At 36.7% G+C, this 21,646-nt stretch overlaps 1 protein-coding gene across 5 annotated transcripts in view; it reads left to right on the top strand.

The window, feature by feature from the left end:
* GATAD2A (GATA zinc finger domain containing 2A) overlaps positions 1 to 21,646 on the top strand; it is a 220,143-nt gene that overhangs the window by 112,864 nt on the left and 85,633 nt on the right. For all 5 annotated transcript variants that reach the window (XM_016432182.2, XM_007489203.3, XM_056822370.1 and 2 more), the window contains exon 3: positions 13,066 to 13,337. In XM_016432182.2, coding sequence (XP_016287668.1) covers positions 13,075 to 13,337 — 263 coding nt within the window. In that variant the 5' untranslated portion in view covers positions 13,066 to 13,074. The remainder of the gene's footprint in view (positions 1 to 13,065; positions 13,338 to 21,646) is intronic.

Raw genomic sequence — 21,646 nt, 5'->3', positions numbered from 1 at the left:
GACTCCCCCACTTCCACTGTTCAATTTCCGTTGGTGTTTTATCTTCTCTCATTAGATCACAGTTTCCTTAAAGGCAAGGACCTTTAAAAAAACAAACAAACTTGTATTTGCATCCCTAGACTTTAGCACAGTTCCTGGCACATGGTAGGCACTTAATGCATATTTATTGACTGATTATTGCTTGAAAGAAAAGTTCAACAGCCTGTAATTTGCCTTCAGTCCCACCTCACCTCTTTTTTTTTTTTGAAAATGGGATATTTTTTCTCTTAGGCCTTTAACACTCATCAACCTTTTCACAATATTTCAAGGATTACTGATATTAACTCAGTAATTACATCTTCCAGGCATTTCCTGTCACTGAATATAATCCTTTCAGTCCTGTTAACTTGAATTAACTGAGAGCAGTAAGATTCTTATTTATCCTGAGGTTCATTTTGTTAAACATTTTTGTTCTATCAGAGTCTCTGAAGGTCATTGACCTTAGAACAGAAAATAGGAGTGGATTGAAAATTGACTATTTCCACCTAATCTGAGCAACTGCTTACTCTATCTTCTTTGGTTTTCTTCTTATGCCCAGCATAGTTTTCATTTTTAATGCTTTCTGTTTTGTTTTCCCTAGATAACATCATCAGCTTCTGACCAATTTATAAAATTTTGTTTTTCATTATCCTCTTTTGTTTTTCATTATCCTTATCTCCTTTTGTTTCCATGAATTCTAGATTTAGAATTGGGCAAATTACTAATAATCTTGTCCAACCCCATCAAATATAAAAGGAGACATAAAGATGATATGACATTTAAGATTAATTCATGTCTTTTCTTTGTGGATTGTCTGCTATTTTACTTGTATGTAGTTTGCTTTGAATGTATTTTGTTTACATGTTGACTTCCCCATTAAGACTGTAAGCTTCTTGAGGACAGGGACTGTCTTTTTCTTCTTTTGTATCTCCCGCATTTAGCTTAATGAATGCCAAATAGTAGGCACTTAATTTTTTATTGAATTGAATTGAAGGCCACATAAGTAAGTAACAAAACTAGAAACTAGACCCAACCTTCTGACTTAAAACCCCATGTTCTGTCCATTATAACAGCAGTTCTCCATTTTTTTGATCTCAGGAACCCTTTACATTTACATTGTGCTTTTAATTATATGCAGTATAGCTACTCATATTTTGATATATTTGCTGATAAAATTTTAAGATATTCATTTAAAATAACAATATAATACATTATATGTTAATATAACGTTTTTATGAAAAAACTTTAAAAACAATTTTTGGAAAGAACATATTTTTGCAAATCCCTTTTATATCTGACTTAATGAAGATAGCTGGATTCCCATAGCTGCTTCTGTATTCACTGTTTGTTACTTTGGTTGAAATATATGGAGAAAATCCATCCTTTCACACACATGTAGATGGGAAAAGATAGTATTATGAAAATAGTTTTAACCTTATGGGCCCTTCAATTTCTAATTCTTTGCTACCAGAAAAAGAACTGCGGTAAATTTTTTTAGTACAAATAGGTCCTCTCTCCACTGCCCCCCCCCCTCCCATTTTGTTTATTGTTTTCTTTGGGATACAGACCTAGAAGTGGTATTGCTGGCTTACAAGATATTCACAGTTTTAAAGCCCTTTGGATGTGGTTCCAATTTGTTCCCTGTAATGGTTGGTTCAGCTTAAAACTTCATCAGCAGTATATTAGTATCTCAATTTTCCCACATTCCATCAACATTTGTCACTTTCCTTTTCTATCATCTCAACCAATCTGATAGGTATGAAGTGACATCTCAGAGAATTGTTTTAATTTGCATTCTCTAATCAGAAGGGCTTTAGAGCATTTTTTTATATGACTAAAGAATTTTGATTTCTAGGTGAATCATTTTTTAACCCTCATTTTTTGCCTTAGAATCCATACTGTTTATTGGTTCTAAGAGACAAGCAATAAGAGCAAGGCAGTGGGAAAGTAATGACTTGACCCGAGTCACATAGCAGAAGTGTCTGAAGAAAGATTTTTACCTAGGACGTCCTGTCTCAATTGATTGAGCTGCTAGCTGCTCCCTTAGGTAAAACACTTATTAAAGGCTTACTATTTGCTAGGCACTGTGTTAAGTCCAAGGATTACTTGGACATGTACAAAATGCAATTCTCTCCCATAAAGGGCTTTCATTTTCATTGGGTGAAGAAAACAAATACAGGAAAACAAAGAGAGGAGAATGTGGAGCTTGGGGTAGTGAGGAGGAAAAATCCAGTTTTAATTTGAATAGAGATGGAAGCAGGTTTCTTCAAAATGGTAATGCTGCTAAGGCAGTTACCTATCAGAACAGGCTTAACCATACCCCAGTTCTTTTATAGATAAGTGAACCCAGGGCCAGACAATGAAAGTGATTTGTTTAAGGTCTCCCATTTAGTGATAGCTGGGAGGGGAGAGTTTGCACTTGAACGCAGGTGCCAGAAGGCATCCAAAATAGTTCTCTATATGGACTGAATTGCTTGTATTCTGCACACAGTTTGTGTGGATCAGTAACTGGCCTATTGTATATTTATCAACCTTTTTGTTCTAATAGTTATGTTGAATAGTGAATTTGGTAGCAAACCTAGAGTTGGGAAAACCTGGATTCAAACCTTGCCTCTAGTACTTATTAGCTTTGAAACTAGGGCAAATTACTTAGCTTTTTTGAATTCTAGTTTCTTCATCCAGTGTGTTGTTATGAAACTAAAATAAGATAATATGTGAAATGCTTTATTGACTTGAAAAGTTCCATTTTTAATACTCTCTTAAAAATCAAACCTTAGTTTGATAGTAATATTTCCCCTTTAAGCATCTCTTTGTTATATCAAGAATTTTGCAACAACTAGCATGTATATATTTAATTCTTATATTCCAACCTTGAAGAATGTGTTCTTATTTCATTGGTTTCTTGAGGGGGTGCGGGGTGAGGAATAATTCTAGTAAAATTAATAATACTATATTTTTTCATATGAATTATTTTTCAAATTTCATTCCCTAAACAGCCTTTCTCCCTTAAGGATTCAACTTTTTCAAATCTCTCTGGATTAATTCCAGTAGTCACCATAGCTGCTAAATGCTAGTTTGGTGGTAGACATATTAGTGTCTGGCTATTCCCCAGCCTGCTTTTACATGCATTTCATTTGGGTTATATAACATTTGTACTGCCTTGGGGGAGAGAAAAAGACAACCACTACTGGAAATTTTATGTCATGTTCTACCCAACTTAAACACTAAGGCAGTGCATTACAATGGAAGGAAGTTGAATATAGCAGTGATCTTGTATCTTGAACCAGTGGGAAGTAGAAACAGTCACAGAGGTAGCGTTGTTTCCAAAGGGACATTGGAGCTCCCTCTACTACCAAATTGTGTAGCATGCCTGGGCTAAGAGCAGCACCTGAGGAAGTTATCTGTGCTCAAAATAACACTGAGTTGTGTGAATTTTTATAATCATGATATGTAGAATGGAAAGGTTTATGGTATGGGAGAGAGAGGATTGTACTAGATAGTGTTTTACCTGGGGAGATTTTGTGGGGACAGATGAAAGGGGCTATTTAAATTCTTCTCTAGTTGAATTGGCAAAGTTCCAGTTTCTTCTACTTCATAATAAACTCTCATGGCATTGTCTTTATGAAAGGGTTTTGTTCCTTCATCTCTAAAGGAGAAATTGTAAAGAAAAATCATAGCTTAAATAAAATAGAAACTATCAAGTTTTATTTCATTTAATGATGGTGCAGGGGCACTTTTGAATGCCAGTTCCATGACTTACTAGCTTTGTGCCCTTTGGGACATAATTTTTCCATTCTTGAACCTCAAATTCCTAGTTTGCAAAATGGGAATAGCAATAATTGAACATAGTTGTTTGGGGAAAATTGCTATATAAATATGAATTATGTCATAGCTGTGCACCCAGGAGTAAGCTAGATTTTGATAGGGGTGAATATATATACAATTAAGTGGAATTATAAGACCATAATCTTAATTTGATGTAAGTTGCAGCTATAAAAAACAAGGCATCCAAAATAGACTGGATACATGAAGTCACAGTTGTGAAAGGAGGCTTACACATAAAATGGCACAGTTGGAAGGCACCTTTGTCCTAGAGATAATAGGGAACCACTGAGATTCATTATTAAGTAGAAGGGTATTTGCTATTTAGAAAATTCATTTTGATAGTTGAGTCAGGGATGGATTGGAGTAAGGAAACACTTGAGGATACCAACTAATAGGCTGTTGCATTAGCCCAGGTTTGAATAGATGAGCACTTTCACCATGGTAGTGGTTATGTGAATGGAGAGAACAGGAAGTATATGATGAATATTGTGAAGATAGAAAGTGATTTGGTATTAGATTAGATATATGGGGACAGTGTGTGAGGAGTTCAATATGACACAGATTTTACAGAAGAGAGAATAATTCCAGAGGAGGAAGTGACTTAACTAGAGTGATACAGTGAGCTTTGAAATATTGAAATGAAGGAGGACTTAATGTTTAGAATTTATATAGACATCTTCCTCACTTACTCTTCTATCCCTTTGGTGTGAATATAGATTTAGAAATAGAAGTTTACATGATGTGGCAAGGTAAGGAAGGAAACCAACCTAAGCAGTAAAGGATCTGTAGTGAAACAGATTGGGACATAGAGATTGTATTGGCTTAGGAGTTCAAGGAGCAAGTCTTGGAAAGTGACTGTCTGTTCTTAGAATCTTCAATCTTCCTTAATGTAAAATAACATTTTAAATTATTTTATCATACAATGTGGACACTCTTTGTTCCCTTTGCCATCTTGACTCCTTGGTGAACCATTTCAGTTTTACAGTCCCCTTAGCCACCTATTCCCCCGTCAAACCTGGCCTGTCAAATGTTGCAAAAACTTCGAAGAGAAGAGTGATGCTCTCTATCCTCATTCTCATCCCATGTATCTGACTGCTCCTTTTCAGTCCTGGCCTGTATCTTCATCCCAAGTTATACATACTAACAGTATCTTTCAGGCCTATGTCCAGGGCCCTCTTCTCCCTCTATACAATTATTATTTTTTAACCCTTACCTTCTCTCCTAGCATTGATACTAAATATTAGTTTCAAGGCAGAAAAGCAGTTAGGGCCAGGCAGTTGAGGTTAAGTGACATGCCCATGATCCACACAGCTAGACAGTATCCAAGGCTGAATTTGAACCCAGGATCTTCTTCTCCAGGCCTGGCTCTATCTACTTACCTGCAACACCTTCTCTCCATACTGTTTTACTTGATGGACCCCATCAATTCCCATTAATTCAGTTATCTTATTGTCAGATCTACTTATCTAGTCATAACCTGGCTCCTAACCTTTATTCTTATAGCTCCAACTACCTTACTGGACATCTGAACTGGTTGTCCCCTAGGCATCTTAAATTCAACATACCCCAAATTGAACTCATTATCTTCCCCTCCAAACCTTCTCCTCTTCCTAACTTCCCTCTTTTTGTCAAGGGAGCATCCTTCTCCTCCTATTGGTGCTTACTAGAAATTTAGGTGACATCTCTTGTATGTGCCCCCTTCTCTCTTTAGACACTGCTTCCACACTGGTGTAGTACCTCATACTTAGAATACTGTTACAGGTTGTTGGATGGTGTCTCTACTACAAATCTCTTCCCCATTCCAGTCCATGTTACATTTGGGCAGTCAAAATGATCTTCCTAAACAGCAGATCTGACTGTGTCACTTTCCTTCTTTTCCCCCATACCTTTCCCCTATTTTGCTCCTCAAGCTCTTCATAACCTCTCCCCTCTCCCATCTTTCCAATCTTCTTATTCTATACTTATCCCATGTCCTTTGTGAGGCAAAGGCCTCCTTGTTGTTCCTTGAACTCTCTCCCAATGTCCTATTTTCACTTCGTATCTCCTAGCCTTGGAGTTCTTCCTCTTCATCTTCACCTTCTAGCTTTCCTGGCTTCCTTTAAGTTTTCACCTACAGTCCCACCTTCTGCAAGAATCTTTACCTGATACCTCTTAATGCTACTGCCTTCCCTCTGTGGATAATCTCCAATTAGCCCCACAAAGATCTTGTTTCTGCATAACTGTTTACTTACTGTTTCTCCCATTAAATTGGGAACTCCTTGAAATCAGATATTGTCTTTTGCTGTTCTTTGTTCCCAAATTCTGTGTCTAGACTTGGAAAAGGCACTTTATTTTCCTATTTAGGAGTCCTACAGAAATTGGGGATTCTAAGCATGGAAGACAAGCCAGTGCAAAAATAGAGACAGGAGTTAGATTGTCATATATGAAGGAAAGAAAGCAGGCTAGTTTAGCTGAACCACAGAGTGGGTAGAGGGGGAATAATGTTTAAGAAATTTGTAAAGATAGGATGGGACCAGGTTGAGAACTTTAATTGCCACATGGGAGTTTACATATGATCTTAAAGATAATAGGGATATAACACTGGTTTGTTTTTTGCTTTGTTTTGTTTTTCCATGGAATTGACCTTAATTAATAGTATCAAAATAATTAATTTAAAATTGAATAATCTAGAAAAAAGTTTTCTTGGTCCAAACAGGAGCAAAGACCAATGGTCAAAGTTCTACAAATACTGGCTATAGCAATAAGACAAGATAACAACATTAATCTACATACATTGTCAAAGGAGAAGCAAAACTATCTCTATTTACACATGACATGATAGTGTACTTAAAAAAAAAAACCCTTAACTTCTATCTTAGAATAGATACTAAATATCATAATGTAAGGGCTGGGCAATTTGGGGTTAAGTGACTTGTCCAGGGTGATACAGCTAATCATACTTTTTAAAAAAATAACCTAATTTAATTTTTAATTTTTATTCTGAACATAAAACAGTAAATAAAATGGTTAATTTCATATACAAAATAGAATTAAATGTAATTACAGATCTTTCATGTTTAGCATGCTTTTCTTTTTAAAATATAAATTCAACCTTTTGCTTTCAAAAAGACTTGTGACTCTTTTTAATTCCCTCCCTCTCCTTTACCACTTTTTTCCTCTTCTCCTTTTCCCCTTCTCTCCTCTCCCCATTTCTTATTCCTTCCTTCCTATTTCTTTTTCTCTTATTCTCCCTCACCCGTACAAATTATACCCTCTCTTCTATTGGAAAAAGAGGAAAAACAAAGCCCTTGTAATAAATATGTTTAGACAAAACAAATTCTGACCATGGCTGTTTCCTGAAGTGTATGTCTCATTGTCCATCATTTTTCTATCAAAAGATAAGTAGTAGGTTTCATCATCAGTCCATTGGAATTATGGTTGGTTGTTGATCAGAATTCTCAAGTCTTGCAAAGTTATTTTTCTTTCTTCCTTTTTTAAACCTTTACTTCTGTCTTAATAATAATTCTTAAGACAGAAAGGCAAGGGCTAGGCAGAGGAGGTTAAGTGATTTGCCCAGGGTCACATAGCTAGGAAATATCTAAGGCTTAACTCCATTCCTGACACTTTATCCACTGAGCCACCTAGGTGTCCTCAAAGTTATTTTTCTTATCATGCTGTTGTTATTGTATAAATTCCCCTAGATTTGATAACTTCACTCTGCATAAGTTCATACAAGTCTTCTCTTATTTAAAGTTGAGGAGTGGTCATATAGGAAAAAAAGCCAAGAGAGAGAGCTGTGTCACAAAAACAAAGAAGACAAATTATCTTGGAGAATTTGGCCAACAGTTTCAAATGCTAACAGAGGTCAAGAAGACTATTAGCCATGACCGTTAAGAAATTATTGGTAACTTTGGAAGGAGGAATCTCAATTTAATGAAGATTTAGGAAGACAGGGCTAAGATTGTTGTGCATAGGTTTTTGTCATTAGTTCCAAAGCAGAAGAGCACTAAGAGCTAGGCCAATGATGGTGAACCTATGGCACACATGCCATTGGAGCATTCTCTGTGGACACTCAAGCTCCCTCAACCCCTGAATTCATAGAAAGGCAGAGGGACTTGGGCAGAGCTATTCCCCTCCCACTCTCTACTGTGCCTGATGATATGTTTTTATATTAGCCACCCCTCTGTCCAGTAGCCCAATGGTGCACTTTCTCCCTTTCCTATATGGGGTGAAGGGGGAGGTGGGGTGCACCCAGCACTGGGGGGGGGCATAGCACATGGTCTCTAAAAAGTTTGCTACCACTGATCTAAGCAATGGGGAGGGAGTATGTGATTTGCCTGGGACACACAACTGGGAATTGCCTGGGGTCAAATTTGAACCCAGGAAATCCCATCTTTATCCACTGAGCCACATAGCTGCTCCACATATATAGATTATAGAGAATGGAATGAGTGCTATATCTTCAGGTTAGGGACAGTATCTAAGTATATTCTTGGACCATTAGACCACCTCTTTATTTTAAAGATAAAGAAATTTGGGCTTAAAGAATTTTGAATGAACAAGGCATGTTGTAAAATTCAAGGTAGGGCAAAGTCCCTCTGGGTGATTTTTGTATCCTCAGGGTCTAGTGCTTGCTACATAGTAGGTACTTTTTAAATCAATCCTTGCTGAACTGGTTTTTCATGGGAGAAAGTTGGGACTTGAGCTGGATTTTGACAGCTTCATAGAGCTTAGATAAACATAGCTGCCATTTCAGCATAGCCAATAATTCAGATCCATGAGTGATAGTAATATGTTTAGGACCCTGTGAATGAGACTGGCTAACTTCACAGAAAGGTTTATTTTGGAGTAGGATCAGTCAGTAAACATTTATCAAGTTCCTACTTACTGTGCTAAGTGCTGGGGGATACAAAGAAAGGTAAATGTTTCTACTCCTGAGCTTTTGGTCTAATGAAGGAGAAAACATGGAAATACCATTGTATGAACAAGTTACAAATTTGTTATATACGGGATAAATTTGAAATAATATCCAAGAGCAGTGATGGCATATCTTTTAGAGACTGAGTGCCCAAACTACAACCAACTTTCATGCCACTTATGAGCTTCGGCCTTACCCCAGACAAAGGAGGGAGGAAGTTCTCCCATTGATGGACAAAGTGGGGGCGGGTCATGTGAGAAATGTCCTCAGGGGCATGGAGAGGAGGAGGGAAGCAACCCCCTCCAGCATGCATTCCATAGGTTCACCAACACAAATCTAGTGGGAAGGCACTAGAATTAAGAATGATGGAGAAAGGCCTTCCTTATGGAGGGAGATAAGATTATAATGGTTGATTGTAGAAGGATTTCAGTGACAATTTAGCCTTAGTAGTGGGGAACTACTGAAAATTATAAGAGTAAGGAAGTGACAGAGGAGTGTTATATCCTCTATTCATCACACCCTCCCCATATTTATCTTAAGAAGGCTGATTTATATGTTACGTCTTCCATTAGAAATGCAAATTCCTTAAGGGCAGAGACTTTTTACTTTGTAACCTCAGAGTTTAGTATAGCACCTATCACATACATGTTAAGTGTTTTATAAAGGATTTACCTTTGAATTAGCTATCCCACCTGCCTTAGAATACCCTTTCTCACTTTTGCCTCTAAGACTTATAACATCATTGTAGATCCAATTCGAGGACTACTTAAAACTCTTCTTGATTCTATAGCTTTTAGTGCCCTCTCTCCACATTGTTAAATATATTTTAAAAGATAAATTAAATTGTTAAGTTCATATTATCTTCCCTAATAAAATGTAAGCTCTTTGAGTACAAGGATTGTTTGCTTTTTAATGTGTATTAAAAAGCACTTAATACAGTGGCCTTAACTTATTGACTGATTGATGGCCAGGCCAGACCATGTATCTGCTGTAGCTGCCCCCTCACTCCCTTGAGGTTGTTGTTGTTGTTGTTGTTGTTGTTTTACATTATGCCAGTGCTATTTTTTTATTGCTGTCACTCTCAGATGACTGGCCCCCTAGTAATATAGCCCTTCCTTGTAACAAAATACTGCTAAATAAAGTCAACCAAAACAATGGCTATATGTGACTGCATTTACTTTATTTCGTGCCAAAAGTCTTATCACCCTTGCAGAAAAGAGGGGGAGACATGGTTTACCATCAGTTTTCTGAAGTCATCACTATAATACTCAGATCTCAATAAGGTAAAGAAATACAATATTGAAAGATGTCAGAACTATGGATTTATTCATTTTTCTTTTAATTTTAATTTTTTTCCAAGTTACATGTCAATGTAATTTTTAATATTCATTTTCTGATATTTTGCAATCTGTTTTCTCTCTTCCACCTCTCTCCCTCAGAAGACAGGTAATATAATACAAATTGTACACATTATCATATAATACATCTTTCCATGTTTGTAATATTGTAAAACAAGACGCATATTGCTTACACTAAAGAAAAATTCATGGAGGAAATAAAGAATGGCATGTTTCAATCTGCATTTGGACTCCATCTGTTCCTTCTTTGGTGGTAGATATTCTTTTTTGTCATGAGTCTTTTGGAGTTCTCCTGGATCCTCACCTTGTTGATAGTTAAATCACTCACAGTTGATCATCATACATTGTTGTCATTAATGTGTAGAATTTCTAAGTCTTTCCAAGTTTTTTTTTTTTTTGTGTGTGTGTGTACCCATCTTGTTTGTCATTTCTTACAACACAATAATATTCAATTACAAGCATATACCACAACTTGTTCAGCCATTCTCCAGTTAATGGACTTCAGTTTTCAGGTCTTTGCCATCACAATATTTTATAAATATTTTTGTAAAGATAAGTCCTTTTCCCCAGCTTTAATCTCTTTGGGATACAGATCTAGTAGTGGTATTCCTAGGTCAAAGGGTATGCACAGTTTGTTGACCCTTTGGGCATGGTCTATGAATTTATTTTTCCAAACGATATATAGTATGTTCATGTTGTTAATAATTATTGAGACAGACATCTCCAAATATCTAACCTTCTCTCTTCCATTTCTAATACTTATATAACTCCCCCAAAATATTGTCTTTCTGATTTCTCTTTGGGGTCAATCCTCCTTAAGTAGAATTTATGCTTACCAGAATGAGGAATGGAAGAACTGATTCCCAAAGTAGAATCTAATTCTCATTTAGTTCCTTGTGAAATGGAAGTTATTGTTTATGTTGCCTCATTAATGTTAGGTCCCTGAAAGTTCATATCATAAGCAAACTGGGACCATGGGTACTGGATTGGAGGTCTGATGACCTGTGTTTGAAAGTCCCAACTAATTGACTTTTTTTTTTTTAATCTAGCTATTTGACTTTGGGCAAAGTCATAGAATCCTTGATTTAGAGTTGGAAGGATTGTTCCTTAAGAGGCCATTGAGCAGTCATTGTTGTTCCCTACCATCCTTCATTTTACAGATCAGAAAACTGAGGCATTGAGGCAAAATCAGTTTTTCAGGGCCTTTGTTTTCTGATTGTAGTCAAGCTAACTGTTAATGGGACTCAGAGGTAAACTAGTTTAAATAGGGCCTTTGTGGTCATTTAAGTCATGTCATCATATAGAAGACCAATATTTACCAAGAAAGGTGATGATCAGAATTGTAAAGCTATGATGGAGGCTTTGGAAGGACATTGGGAAGGTACATGGGGCCTGTAGCAAATATTAGAGAAAGGACAGGAAAGAAAAACACAATGGAGGGTGTTTTGTTTTTGTTGATTTTTTTTGCTTAACTCTCCATCTTACTTTTTCTTTGTATTAACTTCATATTTGTCCTTTATTTTAATTCACATTTGTCTCCCTTTTAAGTTAGATGAGGCCATGTATACTATATAATTGATTGCTGTTTTCCTACTATCCCAGTAAAGCTAAGAAATTTTAACCTTCTGGGTTTTAGATTTAGATTTTTAACCTTCTGGGATTTAGATTTAGATCTGAGGTAGTGGCATAGCAAGTGTTTTCCTCTCAAGATACCCCTTTTCTTCAAGTTATTTAGGTGACGGATAGACTTTATAGTTCTGATAGAACTTAGGTTGAAGACAGATTTTCAGTTCTTATTTCTCTGCATCTTGTGCTTTAAGACTTATACTTATCTATTCAAAAAATTTTTTTTTACAAAACAAAACAATGCTATAAAAAAAGTTAAAGTAGCCTTCCTTGGGAATTTTTAGACAACTTCCCCTTTAAGAACAATAATGCTATCCTGCCAGACTTGTGTTTTGGAATGCCAACAGCAACCTTGCAGGCATACATTGCTGCTACTGCTGCTGCTGCTGCTGCTGCTGTGTCTGTGTGAGGGTTAACAACACTTCAGCTTGTTGTCTGGAACCGGTTCAGACTGGTTTTCTGGAACGTGCTTTGTCTCTCAAACTGAATCCTGGGAAGGGTCATGTGGAGCCCAGTGATGTCATGGGATCAAAAACTGACTCAGCTTTTTCCATCTAGATATGTATGTGATGCAGGTACAGGAAAGTGGCAGAGTGAAATGCCTAGATTCTATACAGCCTAAAAGTTTTATTGACTCTGGAATTGCAAGGGTTAAATATGATCCCAGAGGAGTTCAGTGCTTCCTGTGCTCAGAATGGGCAATCTGGCCTCATTCACTAAAAGGGAGTAGAAAGTATCAACTTGAATATTATCACAATGGCAGTATTCTCTAGTGGAATAGACTTGACAGAAACTCAGAAAGAGCTCTTTTCCTGTAAGACAAGGTAGTTCTTTTACCCTTCACCTTATATTTCTGATACCTGACATCAAATGCACGTGATACAGACCCTCATAGACAGAAATTGCAGAGAAATTCAGTTCTAGATTTCTTACACTTTATTTGACTTTGAGACTGGAATACAGAGAAAAGCTCTTTTCTTTTTGGTAAGCAGCCAATTTTCATTTCTCATCTTTGAGGGTTTCTAGGTGTACATTTAGGGTGGTTTATAGTTGTACTCTCCTACTTGCAAATGCTTGTCAATTTCTCTTTGTCATAATAATACTAGTGCTGAGGAGCTATGGGCAAAGTTTAGAAGAAAGACTGTTCTTTTTTAGGAAAACAAGGGCATTTTATGATATGCTCAGAGACTCTTTATTTGACCACAGTAACTCATCATTATGAATGAAGTAAACATCCAAAAAGACAACTTAAAAAAAAAAACCCAAAATCCAAACAAGATACAAACTTTATTTCAGAAAAAATATAAACTTATTTCTTCTTCCCCCTCCTTTTATTACTAGAACTTCAGAATGACTGAAGAAGCATGCAGAACACGGAGTCAAAAACGAGCACTCGAACGTGAAACAACTCTAAATGATGTGGATAGTAAAAAAATAAAAATGGAGAAAGGATTACTGGGATCAGACCACAAGACTGAAAGTGACTTGAAAATGAAGTCTGAACCTGGAGCAGCCAAGGTCCAAGGATTACTAAAAGGAGGAGAGGTCAAGGCAACTATTAAGGTGGAAGTCCAGACAAGTGATGAGCCAGTGGATATGAGTACCTCAAAAAGGTAGGAAGCAACTTTGTGAAAATGTACCAGATGAAATTTCAAGTCTTAAGAATTGAGTTAACAAGACTAGTACTTCATAAATATAAATATATAAATACACACACACGTATGTATGTATATATGTATGTATGTGTGTATCTTTTTACCTTGTTATTTAATACCTTAAACTCATCATTCCTTAAAAATACATTTTTATAATTTTTTTATATAACCTACATTTTATAGTCTTCATATTTCTCCTTTCCCAAGAGCTATCCCTCATAATAATTAAGAATAGAAAGAAAAAGTTTAATAAAACAAAATGACATTGAAAATGTTTCTTATAATTGTATTTTGTGTTTCATACTTTTTCATAATTTCGAGAGGAGGTTATGTGTGGAATGAGCCTTGCAGCTTTTCTTTGAGACCAGGCATGATCAATTTAATCTCACAATATTCAGATTCGTTTGTTTTATGATTGTTTCTATTTACCTTTTTGTAGTCATTCTGTATATTGTTTTCCTGGTTTTGTTTATTCCACTTTGCATCAATTCATATAAATCTTCTCATGCTTCTTTACAGTATCACATTCATTGTTTCTTATAGCAGAGTGGTGTTCTCTTACATTTATATACCAAAACTTATTTAACCATTCCCTTATGTGGTCATGTACTTCATTTCCATTTCTTTGATGTTACCCAAAAAATGAAGCTATAAGTAAATATTTTGATTTATGTGGGACCTTTTTTTTTCCATTAGAATTCCGTTTGTATATGTGCTCAGCAGTGTAATCCTTTACTTTCAAAGGTTTGGCTATTTTACTTTATTCAAGTTGGATCAATTCATAGTTCTGCTGACAATATGGTGTAGTGTGCTTGTCTTTCCATAACCTCTCTGACATTTACTATCTCGTTTTTTCTCTTTTTTCAGCTTTGCCAGTTTTCTGGTTTTGACTTGAAACCTCAAAGCTGTTTTTGATTTTAGTTTCTTCAGAAATTGTTCATATACTTTGACTACTTATCTATTGATGTTGGCTTTGTCTTATTTCTTTTGGTTGTTTATATATCTTTAATATTGGACTCTTGTTAGAGATATTTAATACAAAGATTTTCCCCCCAAATGAATGTAATTTAAAGCAAAAAAACATGGATAAATGCTGTTTTAAAAGTGTTTCAAAGGAAGTAATGTTTCAGTAATTTGCAGACATTTTTGCCATGTTTGTCTTCCTTCCAAAGTTAAGTAATAGTTGCACATATATAAAATGTAACTTGGTCTCCTGGCTGGTGAAAAATGTGAAAGGGTTTGAGGAACACTGATTTTTCAGTTCTCAGACCAAAAAAGTGTTATTTGAAAGAACTTAAGGGATTTTAAAATAAAAATGGCAACACCCTCTAAAATAATTTATAAGTTTAGTAGCACTATGCCAATATAACTACCAATTGGATACTGTACAGAATCAGAAAAAATAATAGCAAATTTTATTTTAAGGAACAAAAAACTCTAGAATATCAAGGGAAATCATGAATAAAAGTAGTAATGAAGCAAGAATGATATTTCTACACCTGTCTCCCAAAACTTATTTTTATTATCAAAGCTATTTAATACTGAAAAAATAGCTCAATGGAAGTCAGTCAGCCACTAAACATATCTTTTTTTTTTTTTAATTGTAGCATAGTATCTTTTATTAGAAAGGATAACAAAGAATTTTGTATAGAAGTTTTTGTAACACAAGTGGTTTGGACCACCAAGACATTCTGGTGAAGAATTAATACGGCAGTTTGGTAACAAGAACCATCAGCCCTGATAGCAGTATTTGGGCTAGCCACTAAACATATCTTAAGTACCCATTATATACAAGGCATTGTGCTAAGCACTGGAGATTCAAATATGAAAGTCATTTCCCCAGAAACCCTCTTCTTCTCCAAACTTCCCAATTACTGTCAAAGACCTGGGCTCCTAAACATAAACTCTAGGTATAGCCTTGACCCCATACCTTTTCTTTTCTCCCATATCCAGTCTTCTGTTGTCAAGAGCTATTGATTTCAGTTTTGCAGCATCTATCAGTTCTGTTCTTTCATTCCTGATACTGCCACTACCTTGGTGTGTAGTCCCTGATCATTTCGTGCTTAGGCTACTGCAGTACCCTTTTGGCAAGTCTGCCTGCCTCAAGTGTCTCCCCATTTTAATTCTTCCTCCATTCAGCCACCAAAATGATTATCTTAAAGTGCTTGTCCACTCTGCTGCTGTCACTACCTCCACTCAATAAACTGGCTCCCTCTCTACTCTGTGATTGAATAGAATCCCCTGTTTGGTATTCAGAGATCTTCATAACCTAGCCCCCATCTCTTCTCCATACCTTTCCAGTCTTACACTTAACTCCCTGCTACAAACTCTTTGATCCATTAACACCGGCCTCCTAGTTCCTTGACAAGACTCTCATTTTTTTTTTGCTCTGGGCATTTTTTTCTGGCTATCTTCCATTCCTGGAACACTGTCCTTCCTCATCTTTACTTCCTGGCTTCCTTGGTCTCCTTCAAGTTCTAACCAAAATCTCATCTTCTATGGGAAAACTTCACCCCATCTAATTCTAGTGCTTTCCTTCTCAATTATTTCCTATTTCCCCTCGTATATAGCTTGTTTTATATATATGTTACTTTGTTGTCTTTCCCATTAGACTATGAGCTCCTTAAGGACAGGGACTGGTTTTGTTTAAACCTCCCCTCCACCCCACTCTGCCCTTTTGTATCCCTTGTAATGCCTTGATACTATGCTGGCACATAATAAGTACTTAATAAATGTTTATTGACTGACATGGTAATTTGAATAGAGAAGGTGCTTTATCAACTGGTGCATTAGGAAAGTCCTATGGAGCAGGTGGTACCTTCAGCTGAATCTGAAAGGAAGATATTGATTCTAAAAGGCAGAAATGAGAAGAGTATATTGCATGCATGCAAAACAATTTCTGCAAATGTGGAGTTCACAGTTTGGCAGGAATAAATAGTGTGGAAAAGCCTGAAAAAGTAGACTGGCATCAAAATATGAAGGTCTTAAATTCTAGGCTGAGTTTATATTCTATTCCAGAGGTAGTAGGGAGCTATTGAACAATTCTGTGCATTAAGGTCTTTTTGGCATTCTGAATGATGATGATGAATGGCCAAGTCTGAAAGCAGGGAGTTCAATTAGGAAATTATTACATTAATTGAAGTAAAAGATGATCAGGGTTTTGAACACAGGGAAGTAAACAGTCATGAGAGATACTGTGGAGGTAGAATCAATGAAATATGTAATTGCCTGAAGAAGAAAATATTAAATAATTCTAAGTTGTGAATCTAGGGTGACTAGGAATATACTGGAGTGAATGAATCAGAATAAGAAAATTTTATAGTTGGGCTGTTCTAGGAGAAAAAATAATGTTACAATTGGGACATGTGGAGCTTAAGATCCTAGTGATGAATCCATATTGTGATATGGAAATCACTTTAAAAGACTGATATATATTAATTTAAGGTCACCAAGGAATTCAGCTATGTAATTCCTAAATGAAAACTCAAGTCAGCTGTCAGCCTTTTTATGGTGTTTTAATTACAAACAGGAGGAAGAAAATTATTAGAGGGGGAGAGAGAGAGAGAGAGAGAGAGAGAGAGAGAGAGAGAGAGAGAGAGAGAGAGAGAGAGAGAGAGAGAGAGAGAGAGAGAGAGAGAGAGAAATAGGGCTTAAATACCCACTCTGCTTAGGCTGAGCCAAAGGCCCAAGGCCCTGGATAGCTGAGGCAAAGAAAAGAGATCAGTCCCGATCACTCACGTGACCAAAATGGAGAAACAGTCTGTGGGCTCCTCCAATCCCAAGCACCAGGCTCCAACATCTTTTCTCCCTCCACACAGGAAGTCCAGAGCACTCCTGAGCTGTCCTCTACCTCACTTCCTGCCAATGATGGCTCTAGCTTGACCTAGGACCACCCAGAGGTCTGTCCTTTTTGCACATGTCTGGTGAAGGCCATATTCTCAAATAATTAAATCTTGAGTTTTGCTGCAGCCCTTCCTAATCTTGTTACCCTGAGTAGGGTGGAGATTGTAGTTTCCAAGACCTGATTCTATTATTCCAAGTATCTCTATTTCACAATATCTCTAGGATGTAGTTGGTAATCCCTGAGTAGAGTTAAGGAGCGCTATGTGTGTGTGTGTGTGTGTGTGTGTGTGTGTGTGTGTGTGTGTGTGTGTGTGTGTGTGTGTGTGTGTGTCTATATCTATCTATCTATCTATCTATCTATCTATCTATCTATCTATCTATCTATCTATTTATCTATCTATCTAGGGGTCTCTCAGCAGAGCCAAAGTATAATTGGTGTGTGTGTGTGTGTGTGTGTGTGTGTGTGTGTGTGTGTGTGTGTGTGCGTGTGTGTGTGTGTGTGTGTGTGACAGAGAGAGAGAGAGAGAAACAAAAAAGAAGGCTTATATAAAAAAGAATGGTCAGATAGGTAGAATAGCCAAGAAAGTGCAGTTACAAAAGTTAAAGATTTAGAGTGCCTTACTATAGGGAGGAATCCATAGTACTATGCTTCTCTACTTCTTACATGGCTTTTCAACTCCAGTATAGGGCCCTGAACTCCTGCTTTGTGAGAATTCTCCATAGCCAGACCATTACCCACTGTGTTGTTGCTTTCCCCAGTGTACTATCCCAATTATTACTGTTTTTGCTTTCAGCATAACTAAGGACACCCTTTTTATTCTTTATATTCATTTCAAGCCTCAGTTCATTTATCAGCTTTAAGTTTCCAATACCATGCTTGTGGGACTTCGCTCTACATCACTTTCTCCACTTAATTTCTACTTTGCTCATCTTCTTATCTGCTAGAATCAGGCCCAGAATAGTATTTACTCTGGTTATTTTCTTTGCTTTTTTAAAATTAAATTTTATTTTCAGGTAAAAAGCATCTCCCAACTACCCATTCTTCCCTCACCCTGAAAAATGGGAGAAAACAACCTTTTGAAACAAATATACAGTTAGACAAAATATTTCTACCATAACCAAGTCCATAAATTTGTCTTTCTCTTGTATCTCTTCCATCACTTCTATCAACTCCTCTGTCACTTTTGTCATTATTATTGCCTCTATCAGAGTTCTTAAGTCTTTCAAAATTGCCTATTTTTGCAGTGTTGTTATATTTGCATCAAGTCAAATTGTACCTTCCTCATTTTTGTATAGTCTTCTACTTTGTACTGAAATAAATAACTAAAATAGATAACTAAATCTGACTAGTTTAATTAGGCATAAATGTAAGTTTAAAGGTGGTATATTGGGCCAGTAATTTTGTTGGGAAGGGTATACCAACCCTGGGCAGGCAGAGCCAAACTCTGAGTTAATAAGCACAGGCACTATATACTAACAGGACATTTAAGTTTAATATCTAAGGGATAGGTGAAAAGGGTTTGGGATAGCTAAGCTAAAGAACAAAACAAACCTCTCCCAAAACAAACTGGTAACTTCTCTACCTAAAAATCCCAGTTCCTACAATACACTACACTTCTCTAACCTAAATTCCCCCTTTGGATGGTGGTGGAGGTAGCAGGATAGGAAGATAATCAGGAACAGGGTTCAAAAGGAAGATCTCACTGACAGATGGCTTCAGCAGCTATTGCAGGAATATCTCAGATACACAGGATTCACAGGACCAGGTTGGATCAAAGAAAAGCCACAGGAGAGAGTATACCTATCCCACTAGGTCCACCCTAGAAGAGTAGAAAAGCCTCAACCTCCTACTTCCCTGACTATTAGGAAAAGCAACAGCCTGTCACTCCCCAACATTCTGGAACCTTTCTGCTCTGAAGGACCTCCTGCTCCTGCCTTGTAGGACTTCCTTCCCCTGCTTTGCAGCAAAGACCTAATCCTATATCCTTACAACAGTACCCCCCATTATGTGGGATAATAAATCATCAATTCCTTATTACTCTCCTTCTCCCCCACTACATTCCCCCCATTTTACTTTTTCTTTATAATTAAAAACAATTAAAATTATCCTCCAGGTGCTCTCTCTTATTTGACTTCCTCCTTGACCTCTGCTTAACTTCGTAGTTCTTGAGGGGATGCTTATATCATTTTCTGGTTCGTCCATCTGTCCCATCCCCCCACCCCACCCCAAACCCCTCTTCCCTCCACTATAATGCAGAGATGCTTTAGCTTTATAATATTTTCTGATTACTTCATTTTACCTTTTTATGATTATCTTGACTCCTTTATTATATTTCAAAGTTTTTTTACTCAGTTCCGGTCCCCTCTTCTCCCTGTAGGATTATACTTAGTCTTGCCCCATAAGTTGTTTTGGGTTTTACGTCTTTTTAGTTTGATTTTTGGAATATTGTTTTATATGTTCTCCAGGCCTTTCTAGTGATAGCTGCTAAATCTGTGTGATTCTGACTTGATTCCTTGGTACTTAAATTTTTCCTTTCTGGAAGCTTGCAGTATTTTTCTCTTTCACCTAGAAGCTTTGAATTTTGGTATCTGTTGCAGCTCTTTTTGAGGTAACAAAGAATTTGGAAATTGACGGGTTATACATCAGTTGGGGAATGGCTGAACAATTTGTATTATATGATTGTAATGGAATACTTTTGTGTTCTAAGAAATGACAAGCAGGTTAATTTAGGAAAACTCTAGAAAGATCTACATGAACTAATGCAAAATGAAGTAAGCAGAACCAGAAGAACATTGTAAATGGTAACAGCAATACTTTTTGATGGACTGTGAATGACCTATTTATTCTCAGCAACATAGTGATCTATAATCCCAGATACTCATGATGAAAAATACCTTCTGCCTTCAGGGAAAGAACTGAGATTGAATCTGAATGCAGACCAAAACATACTATATTTTATATTTCATCTCTTCTCTTCCTCCCTCTCCCCCTGCTCTCCCATCTTAGGGACAGGGCAGAGGTGGCAAGGAAGGAGATAATTTGGAACTCAGTTTTAAACATTGAATATTAAAATTTTTTTACATATGATTGGGGAAAACAATCTTTTTTTAAAAGAAATTCTAGATTTTAGTGATGACATTGATAGTAGTCTTCATTAGGAGTTTTAGGAAGTAACTGGGTTCTTTCTGTTTTCATTTTGTTCTTGGATTCTAATAAATCTTGCCAATTTTTCATCATCTTTTGAAATAAGATTTTTAGGCTTTTCTAGGTTATGGCTTTCAAGTCTTTGATTATTAAATTATCCCTGTTTTCTAGGTCAGTTTTTATGTTATAATATATTTTCTTCCATTTTTTTGGTCTTTTGACTTTAATTTTTGTACTTGTTGTTCCAAGTTGTTAATTCCCTCCGTTGTTCTTATTTCTTTTGCAATTTTCCTTTAATAGCTTTTTAAAACTTAACTCTTATGTCATTTCTTCAATCTGAGTTTTTCTTTGTGGCTTTATTTTTAGGAGTTTTTGGATTATTCTCTTCTAGCTTTTGTCTTGAATATCATTGGTCTCATGATGGCTCTTTATTGCTTTTTAGTTTGTTTATTATTGTTAATTTGTTTAATCATTTCTCCTAGCAATCTACTCTGGGCAATCTAGAATTCTCCCATTCCCCCCCCTCCCAGCCCCCCCAACCCTTACCTTCCATCTTAAAATTAGTACTATATATTGTTTCCAAGTCAGAAGAATGGTAAGGGCTAGGCAATGGGGGGTTAAGTGACTTGCCATGGGCCACACAGCTAGGAAGTGTCTTGAGATCAGATTTTAACCCAGGATTTCCTGTCTCTAGGCCTGACTCTCAATCCACTGAGCCACCCAGCTACCCCAACAACCCATAATTCTTAATTTTGCTAGGGGCTTTTTCAGACCTGAATCTGTGATCCTGGCCCCTCTCAGAAAACCACCGTGCTGCTCTTCTGGACCAGGGACAGAGTCTGATGTCTGGTCGGTCATTTTCAAACATAATTCATTGGAAACAAAGATCATTTTCTCCCCCCCTCTCCCCCCCAGCCGACACGCGATTCCACTGGGTACTACATGTGTCCTTGATTCGAACCCATTTCCATGTTGGTATTTGCATTAGGGTGTTTATTTAGAGTCTCTCCTCAATCATATCCCCTCAACCCCTGCAGTCAAGCAGTTGCTTTTCCTCAGTGTTTTTACTCCCACAGTTTGTCCTCTACTTGTGGATAGTGTTTTTTCTCCTAGATCCCTGCATATTGTTCAGGGACATTGCATTGACACTAATGGAGAAGTCCATTACATTCGATTGTACCACAGTGTATCAGTCTCTGTACAATGTTTTCCTGGTTCTGCTCCTTTCGCTCTGCATCACTTCCTGGAGATTGTTCCAGTCTCCATGGAATTCCTCCAC

This window comes from Monodelphis domestica, chromosome 3, assembly GCF_027887165.1.
Source record: "Monodelphis domestica isolate mMonDom1 chromosome 3, mMonDom1.pri, whole genome shotgun sequence".
In the NCBI taxonomy this organism is placed as follows: Eukaryota; Metazoa; Chordata; class Mammalia; order Didelphimorphia; family Didelphidae; genus Monodelphis; species Monodelphis domestica.
The sequence above is the reverse complement of the archived record's forward strand: the minus strand, read 5'-3'. Positions and strand labels throughout refer to the sequence as shown.